This window comes from Strix uralensis, chromosome 1, assembly GCF_047716275.1.
Source record: "Strix uralensis isolate ZFMK-TIS-50842 chromosome 1, bStrUra1, whole genome shotgun sequence".
NCBI classification, from domain to species: Eukaryota; Metazoa; Chordata; class Aves; order Strigiformes; family Strigidae; genus Strix; species Strix uralensis.
Window position 1 is genome coordinate 53,506,908 of NC_133972.1, and position 12,009 is coordinate 53,518,916.

Here is a 12,009-nt window from a genome sequence, read left to right on the forward strand (position 1 = left end):
TCGAATACTGTGTTCAGTTTTGGAGCCCTCACTGCAAGAAAGTTGTTGAGGTGCTGGAGCGTGTCCAAAGAAGGGCAGCAAAGCTTGTGAAATGTCTAGAAAACAAGTGTTATGAGGTGTAGCTGAGAGTACTGGGGTTGTTTACCCTGGAGGAAAGGAGGCTCAGGGGGGACCTTATTGCTCTCTACAACTACCTGAAAGGAGGTTGTAGCGAGGTGAGTGTCGGTCTCGTCTCCAAAGTAACAAGTGATAGGATGAAGGGAAACAGGCTCAAGTTGCAGCTGGGGAGGCTTAGATTGGCTATTAGGAAAAATTTCTTCACCAAAAGGGTTGTCAATCATTGGAACAGGCTGCCCAGGGAAGTGGTGGAGTCACCGTCCCTGGAGGTGTTTAAAAGATGCTCAGATGTGGTGCTTAGGGACATGGTTTAGTGGTGGACTTAGTAGGTCAGGTTAATGGTTGGACTCAATGATCTTACAGGTCTTTTGCAACCTAAATGATTCTATGATTCTTCTATGATTCTACAGAGTCCAAGACTTTCAGGGTTCCTACAGGCCAGCCTGGGAAAGGCATTTGTGCATGGTGGGCTACTCTGGCCCAGGATGTGACCAGAGCCAGCAGCTCTTCCTGTGCTTCTTGCCTTACATATTCCTTTTCTCCCTACAGTGGTGATCAGCGTTCCTGTAATCCTCCTGGGTAGCCTGACCTTGCTTGCAAAGTCCATACATTTTCTTTGCCCACCAAGTTCCAGAAGGAGATCCCTGTTCAGCCAACGAGCCTGCTGCCCTGCTTGCTTGACTTACAACACATTGGACTTGCTTGCTCCCACATTCTTAAAAGATGGCTCTTAAAACGTGACCAGCATTTATGGACCCGAATACCCTCACCAGCAGATTCCCAGGGGACATTACTAACTGGTTTCTCAAGCAGCCTAAAGTCTGCTCGTCCAAAATCTGGGGTAGGAGCGCTGCTGACAGCTTTTCCCATATCACCAAAGATTTTAAACTTGACAGTTTCATGATCACTGTGGCCAAAACAGCCACGATCACCGCATCGCCCAAGAGACCATCTCTATTTAGAAACAACAGATCTAGGACAGCACTTTTCTGAGTCAGCTCCCTTAGTATCTACACAAAAAAAGTTATCTTCAGCAAGATTCAGGAATTTCCTGGGCCTCTTGTGTGGATGTGAATCTGGATCTCACCCATGGGTAAGCTTTGCCTGGGCCCGATGGGTTCATCTGATTAAGAGCACAGGCATCTGCGTCTGAACCAGGTTTCCAGATTGCCTTCATGGCAACAGAGAGATAGGAACTTCTATGGCAACTAACCACAAATAAAGTCCACATACAGAAATAAGTGGAGGGCTTGAAACTAGAAGTCTTCTTTCTCTCCAAAAGCAGCATAATGTGATGTGCGTAACCATGCACGCCTTCCCTTCCACCTGTGAGGATTCCCATCATTCCTCTGGGAGATCCTGTAGGTTTCTGCTGTTCTCCTGGACACCAGCTGGTGAACTACTTTCTGCTGAGCTGTCGTCAGTAAAACTGCCCAGAAACCTCAAGGAAAATTACTCTGGCAGCCCTGGAATTCACATATTCCCCATGGCACTGCAAGATTTGAATTCCTGCATGATTCTGGACTGTCTTGCAAGGAAGGGCAAATTCTTAAAACCTTCTTTGCATCTGAAGCCTTAATATGTTGATTATCTGTCTAAAATGCATTTGGCTAGCTTTCCTTTGAAAAGGACAAAACCCACAGAATGAAATGTTCAAGATGCACTAACAGGGTGGGTCTTTGAGACAGCAGAGAAAGACAGGTGAATAGACCAGCTTGTATTGTGAGCCATGTAAAACAAAGTTCAAGCCATCTCTGACTTCCAGCCCACTTGCCTGGGAAGATCTGTGGGTGGATGTCTCAGCTGCATGGCCAGGAGTCCTCGTCTTCCTTCTGCTCTCAGTGTTAGCCTTCATCCTCATTTTTTTGTTCCCATGACACCTCCCCTCCCCTCCCTTCTGTCTCCTCTTTCTTTGGATTTGATAAAGGCAAAAAGGTCACCATCCATGATGAAGCAACACCTGGGCAGGAAAAGGCTTTTAGCCCAGCTCGCCATTCGGGAGGGGTGATGAGAGACTGCGAGGGCTGAGCTGGGGCTGCAGCTGGTCAGAGGGGCCAGGGCCCACTAAACCATCGCCGCCTCATTTTCCCTCTCGCTCTGCACTGGGGGTGGGTTCCTCCCCTCTTCTTCCTCACACCAGCTCAGAGCCGTTAGCTGGGCCTAAGGCGGAGGAGAAGCTGCCTCCAGGAAACAGTTCCTGAAAACATTTGAGCTGCTAGTAGCTTGCTTGGTTTTTTGGTGGGTTTTTTTGGGGGGGGGGTTGTTTTAGTTTGCTTTGGTTTTTTTATAACGCTCTTTTTCTAACTCACAGTCTGATGTTTATTTGCCACTGAGGCCTTGACTTGACTTCCAGTCCATTGTCTCCATAAACAGAGACATCGTGAAGGAAACAGAAGGATTCTGCCCTGTCTACTGGGTCTCATGCAACCGGTCAGAAATCCCCACGGAACAGAGGCAGACCCTGGCTCTGTTGCACTTGCTGCATCTCTCAGAAGAAACACTCCACAGATGCAGATTTGGGCTGAATGGTTTAATAACTCCTAGACCAATTTTTCCAAAATTACACACATCAGTTACCATCAGTCATTTGATCTCCAACAAGTAGCTCATTAAATTGGCAACAGATTATGAATTGACTTTTTATCCAGCGTCTTGTCCCTACAGGTTAAAAGACAACCTCATATATTCTTAGTTCTTACTCAGTGAAGGCTCCTCCGCTCTATCAGTGCGTCACAGGATGGGTTGTCACTGATTGTGGTGGTTTGACCTTGGCTAAATGCCAGGTACCCACCAAGTCGCTCTATCACTTCCCCCCTTTCCCCTTTTTTTCTCAATAGGGCAAAGAAGGGAAAGAAAATAAGATAGGAAAACAAAACAACCCTTGTGGGTAAAACAACAGCAGTTTTAATATAAGCAAAGCGAAGCAAAGGTCCGCGCGCGGAAGCAAAAAAAGAAAACAGATTTATTCTCTACTTCCCATTAACAGGCGATGTCGGGCCTTCTCAGGAAGCAGGGCTCTGATACGCATAGTGATTGCCTCGGAGGACCAAGGGTGACCCCACCCCCTTCCTCCTTTCTCCCAGCTTTATACTGAGCAGACGTCATATGGTCTGGAATATCCCTTTGGTCAGTTCGGGTCAGCTGTCCTGGTTGTGTCCCCTCCCAAGATCTTGCCCACCCCGTCCCACTGTGGGGGGGAAATGTCAGAAAGAGCCTTGGTGCTGTGTAAGCACTACTCAGCAGTAGCCACAACACCAGTGTGCTATCAACACCCTGCCAGCTCCCAGCATAAAACACAGCACCATGAGGGCTGCTACAGGGGAAAACCAATTCTGGCTCAGCCAGACCCGATACACTGATGAACACAACAGAATTTATGGGTTTATGGTTTTCAGACTGACTGGCTGAAACCCGAGTTGCTTTTTCACTTTGTCCTCAATCAGGGCCCGATTCTCTCCAGTGAATCCCTGCCCTGTCGTGCCGTGGCACAGTGTCTTCCACGGTGGTTACCCAGGAGGGCCACACAGGTTCAACCACCCACAGCATCTCCCTTCACAAACTGCAGCCAGCAGGAGCTACACACAACCTCCTTAAAGCTACGTGATGTTTAATCTTCACGAGAAAAGGGGACACCAAGAGAATAGATCTGAACAGAAAATGTGAGTCAGTTTGTCTTCCTTGAGGGTGCTGCATTAGGAGCTGAAGCTCCTGAAGGCTTAGGGAGTCCCTGCAGTCCAAGGTAGATCTGACCCCTTGTAATCCTGCTGTAAAACCTCCAGGTTTGAGCCTCTCGGGAGAAAACTGTCTTCAGGCTCCGTGCTGGGCTGAATTACAGCATCAAGGTAAACAGGCAGGAAATGCAAACCAGGGGGAGTTACTCTTCCCTCCTCTGTGCACTGCCTGACAAACCTGTAACTCAGTCCATTAAGCTCAGGCCATGGTCAGTGTTTATAGTAATTTTAATACATTCAGTAAACAAGTCACAAAAAAATATATTTAACAACATTCAGGTGTTAGTCACGCACAGACAAAAATGAGAAATGCAAATCCATTCTGTGCATTTTCATTTCTTCTTCTGTTATTCTTGTTGCCTGGCTTTTCTGAAGCCTTTGCCTCCCTGTTGTATTTATTTTTCTGTCTTTCATTTTCTTTATTTCTTATATTCCCTGAAAGTCACTGCATTTTAATCTACATATAATAAATATATAATATATTACATTTAACTTGGTCACGGACAATCTTTATCATTTCTAAACCTAAGCTCTAGATTTTTAGATTTGGTAGTGTGGGGTGATCTGCCACAGTTTCCAAAAAAGGTTAAAAACACCGGAATAAAGACAAGACCATGAAGAGCCCCGAACAAAATAACAAGGAACATGATCTTGAAGAATGTCCTAAAGATGTAGGTCTTTGCTGCAGCCAGGACAACTACTCCTAATATAGTAGAAACTGCACCTTGTAAGACTGGGTAACCTAGCAGGGACAGAGCTTCAACTGCTCTTTTGTTGGCTGATGACTCTGTGCTCGTTACAAAGGCATAGGAAATATGAGCAGAAAAATCGACTGAAAACCCTATGCAAATGACCAGGTTGATCATGGATATGGAATCCAGGTTGACGCTCCAAAATGTCATGAAACCAGCAACACCAACGATAACAGAAGCTATAGCAAAGGTCACCCACAAGCAACACAACGGGTTGGGAATAAGCCAAAGGGAGACAACGAGCATTGCCCCGGCAGCAACAACAACGTTCTGAACGGTGTTCTGCACTATCACCAGGTACTGGTCGTAGTAGATGAACGCGGGGTGGTACACCATTAAGGGAATACTGCACTGCCTGGCTGTCTCTCTTAATTCGTTGAGAAGGTTCTTCTCATCAACAGCTGAGGTCACGTTCACCGTCTGGATGAAGAAACGTGAAGCTTCTATTTTATCCTGAGTCTTGTTAACGTCCCACTCAAAACTGGGAACATTTCTGAACAGCTCAGACAAGTGACTAATGAAAATAGTCTTATTGTTTATATCTATTGAACCATTCTGGGGACTGCTTGTGTATACTCTCAGCCATGACTCTGAGTAGTTCTTATCTACATAGGAGATGCTCTCTAGTTTCTCGGTGCAGTTCTCAATGCCCAGACGAACAGTCTCGTTCCAGTAATCTACACTTTCGGTAATGACAACCATGACCCTGGGCCCATACGCTGAGAAGTATTTGCTATCGTCATCATAGTACGGAACAACATAGGAGTCATCACTTGCCAGATTTCGAAGATCGATGCCTTCCCTGATCTGAGTACATCCATAAATACTGCCACCCAAATATGCTCCGTACAGCAACACCACAAGTAGCTTGACCCATTTATTTGTAAAAAAAGGGCCATAATACTTCCTAAAGAATATGCTCATTGGGTGCTCACCTTCTGGCTGAGGTGACTGCCTAGAACAGTTGCCTATACAGCAAACATTGTACCAGCAGGACTTCTCTGCCTGGTCTTCATCCAGTCCCACAGGCATACAAGTTAGCCAGTGTCGGTTTCCTTGCTCCCTTTTATGATTTAATACAATAATTCCCCCAAAGAAGGTCATGGTATATATATAGCAGAAGACAAAAGCAGTGCCCGTATAGAGGCAAAATGATCTCACGGATGGAAAAGCAGTCCAGGTGCCAACGAAGAAGGCCAAAACATCTGTGAGCGTGGTGATGGTCACAGAAAGTGCTGCTTCTGCGTAAGTCTCTGCCAGCAGAGATTTAACATTGGATTTCTCTTTTCTTCTTGAACTTTGTTCCCAGCATGCGATCATGATGAACATGTCATCAACACCAACTCCTGCAAGAGGAGAAAAAGTTAACGCTGCATTGCAAATGGCAGCTTCCACTAACACCCAACAAAAGTACAAAATGAATCACATTTAAGTCGGCATAACATTTTGAAAAAGCAACCTAGGCTGTTAACATTGTTTTAGCACTGATGCGAGTTAAGCAGACATAGGAAAACGAATCATTTGTGTGTAGCTGACTTTATTACGTTTCAGAAACTCCTGGTGACCTGATGGGCTGTTGATCCCACACCCTACCCTGTCAAAGGACTGAGCACACCTAGTCCATCTCTGACAAGCACGTTGTATCTGCTGTCCCGGCATCCAGTAATTTAAATACATTCCTTATTCTGATGCGTAACTGCCCCGATCACTGGAAGCACCCCCCATTATCTCTCGACTCTCTCTTCACCACTGCAACAAATTAGACCAATAATTTCTTGCTCTGCCTTCAGTAGAGAGAGAGAACAGTTGCTATGTGCATGGGAGAACAGCGATCCCAGTTCTCCAGTGGTTCACTTTTTAACTCTCTTTGCTCTCCACTTATCTTCTCTCCAGTATATCTTCAAGCATTTCTTCATGATTTACTATTCATTCATCTTCACATTATACTGATGCGCTCACATATATATTACCCACCAGAGTCCTGGGAAACCCTGCCAGGAAGACTGGGTCCTGGGTAGAGTTTTCACTAAGACGCAAGAGTAGGTAAGTGAGCCAGAGTTCAAAAAAGGAAGAGCCAGTGTGCTTCTCCCAGCTCTGGTAACTCTCGAGACCTTAATCACAGACCTTACAGTATTTTAATCACACAAAAAGGGAAAGTCTGAGCAGAGGAGCAAGCATAGATCATATAGCTAAGCATAAAAGAATAAATGAAATCAACACCTGCTGCCTGAACGGGCAATTGCCAGTAGACATGCAGAGATGAATTAAGCAGCACGTCAAAAGGTACTAGTGGATGGCAGCGAACCAGACTGCTTCCAGAAAGGAGGCAGGCATCAAAGCAATTCATCTGATGTACTGGTAATTTGTTTACTTTAATGCAAGGAAGACAAAACTCTGCATGTTATTTATAACGACCCGAAGAGACGGGCTTAAGCCCTTTCCCAGGTACACAAAAGGGTCCTTCTGAAATTCAGAGCCTCTGCAATTGATGAGCAAACAAAAGCAAATAGAAAATGCATTCCGCAGGAAACAAAGAAACGATGCGTGCCTTAATGAGCATTTGCATTAGACATCTAGCATGATGCAGAGCCTCTATCAACCTGGGAGTTCTATGTGCTTTCCTCAGCATGAGACCAAGATCAAGAAAACATCACATGGATTTATCATACAGGAGGTCAGATAAGGGCTTTAAGAGCAGTAATTTATTTGCAGCAATACTACCTCATGTTATTTGGGAAGTTCAGCACTGGCTGTCAGGCAGTCTGTGCAACTGCAATACTAACTGCCTTGCCTTTTGGGGAGAGACGGTTGCACAAATGGTGCATCACTTCAGTTGGATAGCTGAAGGAGACTGTTAAGCACACAGTCATTATACTGCAGAGGCAATTTCGTATCTTAACAAAACAAGATGGATTTCTTATTTGAAATGACAGTCCTGCTCGTTGCTTAAGCTGTACTCAGGCCCAATTTTATCTTGGCCAAAGACTACACTCTGAAAACGGGACATAAAAACTTACAGTAACTTACTTCCCATAGTCACCTCCCAAGACAGGTGCTGGATGAAGTCCGTGCTAGGGTAACACGAGCTGCATGCTGGACACGATCCCCGGTGCTGCTCTTGAGCTACCCCGAGGCTGACTAACAGCAGAGAAGTAGCGTGCTCTCACTGTACCGCAAAAAGAGGCGGTCAAGAGGTGGATGCTTTGGGGGAGACCTCTGCACCTGCTTATGACGCTGACAAATTCAGCAGTCCCACAGATCAGTGCTAACAACAAACCAGTCTGGGGTGGACAAATTTATCCGGAGCTAATGAGACATGTAAATGCTTAGAGTACACCTACAGAAAACAGCAGGGGATGACACAGGGGAATGCGGTGACAGAACCCGGCTGAGCTCACCTCAAGTATTAGCGCTAGTTAAACAAATGATTAATCACCGTGGCTAAGTTACCAGGGTCGCTAGAACAATGCCAGAAGTGCTAACCCTACCACCCACTCATTTCTAGTTTTCATGCTGTCACAGGGGAACTAGAGCAGGCATCTCTTTTTGGGGAAAGCTGCCCTTCCGCCGGAGCCCAGCTCCAGCCCCAGCGTGGGGACACTGAGCTGAGCGGCTCGCCGGCCGTGGGAGCTCAGAGGCGGCCGCACCTCCGCCTGTCTCCTCCCCTCACTGCAGCACGGGACCGCGCAGGATCTGATGCTCACATCGTAAAAGACTAACACCATCAGGTTGTTTTAACTCTGCTTTAGTCTTCGTATCTCAATCTGAGTCGCTTTTTCTACTTACCCAGAATAAGAAATGGTGCGTTTGCTACAGTGACCACAAATGGCACTCCACAGAAGAGCATCAATCCAAAGCTGCTTAATACAGCTAAACCGGCAGAAACCACTCCACAGCATGCAAGCCAGACATTATTTCTTATACAGCTCAGTCTGAAAATATTTTAAGGAATATCTTAGTTACATGTCACATATTTCACCAAGGTGCTTGGCATGACAAGTGCACAGCTACTAACGATACCCTGTCTGTGAAGAGAACTCTGGATGAAAGCTGCTATTTGCTAGGAGAGCTCCCAGGTGGCAGCACTGGACAAGATTAATGTATCGAGGAGGTGCTACACACATTATTACTGCTGGCCAGTTATATACATAGGAGTGATGATGTTTACTGATCTTTGCATCAGTAACAAAAGAGCTGTCAAAGTGATGACACGTAAGCTCTACCAGCGAGAGGCTGGAGTTAGGGTGACCCCCCAAATGATGATTTTTTAGAAGCTCTTTCCTTTACCACGGGGTCTTGGCGTAGTGTATCAGTGTAGTAGGGAAGCATCTCCCAGGCAGCAAGTGCTGTGCAGAGAAGCTTTCTCAGCAGACAGACTGGCCACCACCAGCCATTTGCCAAGACGCCCCCAAGGGCTGGCTCAAGGATTCCCCATGAAACGCTGCCAGGGGGAGACTTCACACCATACTGAGGGGATAGAGTCACCTCCTGCCTGATTAGTAACATTTTCCAGGCTGTCAACCATTTCTGAACTCTGAGAAAGCCTCTTGCTTCCAAGGCAAGAGGCATGTGTTTGTAAAACCACCCTTGCCCCTTCTGTGCTCACAAACGACTGTAGCCAGCACCAAGGAAGGGTGGGCTCAGTTCTTTGTGCAGAGCAGGGAAGGCTCAGCTCTACTAGCGAGCAGAACACCTAAAGCTGCATCCAGACTTGCAGTAATCTGGGAAGCTAGTGCTCCTTCACCTGTAACGTAACTCAGCAGGTGGCAGAAAAGAAGCACAAACAGATCTTAACACGGTATCCTTCTCCTCCCTCCCCAGCTTCCTTCCCCTTTTTAACTGATCTTTACAAAGAATTAGTCTCTATCTGTTTGACTTTCACGCATCTTTTTGGTGAATGTTTCCACTGAGTAGGCCAAGTTAAGCCAGTGAGTTTTACTCAACAGAAGAGCTTGTGTGGAATTCTGCTGCTGCAGGCTGGCTAGATGACACTTCTGGCCCCCTTCCCACTCAGGGTAAAGTAGAACCTTTCCATCGTTAAAAGTGTTTCCTTTGGCACAGTCTTTTTCAGTGCCAAAGCTACAGTATCTCAGACCTCTTCGAAAGGTAAAGGGTAGGGGGTTGTTTCAGCGGTTTAAATAGTTTCAAAGCCATCAGCTGCACCGAGGATGCTTATGACGTGGGGGATACAGAAATGGCCGATGGCTTCAGAGAACAGACAAGTGGCTACAACCATTCAAGCCGTGCATCTCTGGACTGAATGCTTGTTCGGGTATTTGTCTGGCACGTGTCATGGACCCCGTTTAAGCAGTTGGGAACTACGTACAAGTAGGAGAGAAACAGCAAAGGTATACATTTTGCCTATTGCTAAGCGTCCTGTGAAGTCTGCAGCTTCAAGAATGGCTTCACCTGACAAGAGCAGAGACTGACGCTGGCAAGGTGAAGCAGAGCAGCGGTCGCTTCGCAGTGACCCATAGCTTAGGATGCGTTTTACCTTAGGAGGCATTTTACCTTAGGCAAGAGACGATTGAAAAGGTTATCGTCAGGAAATAGGTTATGGAGAAGAGTGGGATGATGCTCTTGGCGTTTCCTTCAAACTCCTCTTGTCTGGAGAGCGAGGTAAAGTAAGTCACCTGCCGTTAAAACAAGGCCAGAAACGCTGAGGCGCTTTGCCCCTCCTGCTTGGTCCTTCCACACGCGCACGGGCGACGCCAACCATCACCCTGGCTCCGAGGCCAGCGCACCCCGGGGGGCGGCCAGCGCGTCCGCGGCCCCCGCGACTCGGCTCCGCCACCGCCTCCTCTCCTCTCCCTCTCCGCGACGCGGCGCGGCCCCCCCTCGGGGCTCGCCCGCCTGCGCCCTACCTGAATGGAGGCGAGGCCCATGGCCGCCAGCTCCGCCGGGCCGTCCCGCAGGAAGCTCTCCAGCCACCGCCGGCTCGCCGCCGCCGCCGCCGGGCCGTCCTCCCGCAGGTAATACATCAGCTTCAGGGCCCGCGCCGACAGCACCTGCCCGCCGTCCGCCGTCCGCACGCCGCCCAGCGCGGCGCCCAGGAAGCTGCAGTTGTGGACGGGGAAGGTGAGGTTCTCCAGGGCGGCCGCCGCCTCGTCCAGCAGCGGCAGCAGCGGGTTGGGGCTGGCGCAGGCGCCGCCGCTGCGGGCGCAGACCTGCTCGTAGCCGCGGGCGCGCACCGCCGAGTCCAGCCGCAGCACGTCGCGCCGCGCCGCCGGGCCCAGGACCGAGCCCCCCTCCGCCGCCACGGCGATGAGGGCGGCGTAGGCGCCCTCGGTGGGCAGCCGCGGGGCGGAGAAGCGCTCCGCGTCGTCGGTGGGGAAGCGCCGCCGCACGAAGTCGCGCTCGGCCTTGGCGGGACCCCCCGTCGGCGTGAACTGCCCCTCGATGTCGTCGGCCTGCCGCTGCGGCAGGAAGAGGAAGCCGGCACCCAGCCCGCCCGCCAGCAGCAGCGGCACCAGCACGAAGGGCCAGGGCTGGGCGGCCACGCCGCTCCCCAGCGCCGCGAAGAGCCGCCGTAGCGGCCGCTCCACGCAGTCGGTGGGGCGGCAGCAGCTGTCCCCCGCGGGGCGCGGCGGCTTCGCCATGGGCGCGGCGGGGGCCCGGGCGGCCTCACGCCGGGGCCCGCCGGCGCGGCCTCTCCCTGCGCCGGAGCTGAGCCGCCGCCGATGGAACGAGCGTTTAACAGCGGCAGGGCAGGCGGACGCGCCCTCCCCCGCTGCCCCTCCCCGGGGCTTCCGCCGCCTCCCGCCTCGGGCAGGCGGGAGCAGGAGCGTCCCCCCGCCGCGCCGCGCCCCGGGCTCGGGTGTCCGCCAGGAGGAAGAGCGGGCGGGCGGGCGGACAGCTGCTGCCGTCGCGCCCCCGCCCCCGGCTGGCCGCGGCCTCGGCCTCGCTCCCGGCCCCCGCCAGCCCTGCGCCGCGCGGCCTCGGAGCCGTGACAGCGCGCGTGGTGCCGGCTGCTGCCCGGAGCCCCGCTCTGCCATCGCGGTCTTCTCGCGGTGCAGGCTCTAGGCCCGGCTTAGCCAGGCCCGGCTTAGCCTACGATTAATCCTCTAGAGCAGGGTCCTTAACCTTTCCTTCACCACGGACCCCCTTTAAATACCTTTTGTGGCCGCGGACCACCAAGACTTGATTCACAATTTAAAGCACGAGACTGCATCAAATACCGATTTCAGTTTTCTCATGAAAGGTCTTCAGATTTGGAGAGAAGGGGAAATAAGTTAATCTGTTAATGCACACGCTCCTAATACCTTTATTGCAATGATTCCATACAGATTTAAAATAATAGCATCAACACTCTTCTTGCTCAAATGGCCCATTTTATGGTATTTTAACATCGAATAACTCCGAATTCGATGCCAATTTTTACATTAAAATTGGATGACAAGTTTTTACAA

General features: G+C 49.9%; 1 protein-coding gene across 2 annotated transcripts; it reads right to left on the reverse strand.

Annotated features, from left to right (window-relative positions):
* Window positions 1–2,632: 2,632 nt before the first annotated feature.
* On the reverse strand, window positions 2,633–11,782 carry PTCHD3 (patched domain containing 3). Of its 2 annotated transcripts, XM_074866722.1 has the most exons (4): window positions 10,465–11,781; window positions 10,112–10,233; window positions 8,387–8,532; window positions 2,633–5,946 (listed from the first exon to the last, which is right to left on the reverse strand). In XM_074866722.1, exons 1-4 carry the CDS (start codon window positions 11,593–11,595, stop codon window positions 4,346–4,348), a joined length of 3,000 nt encoding a protein of 999 aa, XP_074722823.1. In that variant the 5' UTR covers window positions 11,596–11,781; the 3' UTR covers window positions 2,633–4,345. The 2 variants fall into 2 exon arrangements, with proteins under 2 accessions (XP_074722823.1, XP_074722833.1); XM_074866732.1 differs by lacking the exons at window positions 8,387–8,532; window positions 10,112–10,233 and having other exon boundaries at window positions 10,465–10,657; window positions 10,768–11,782.
* Window positions 11,783–12,009: the final 227 nt, after the last annotated feature.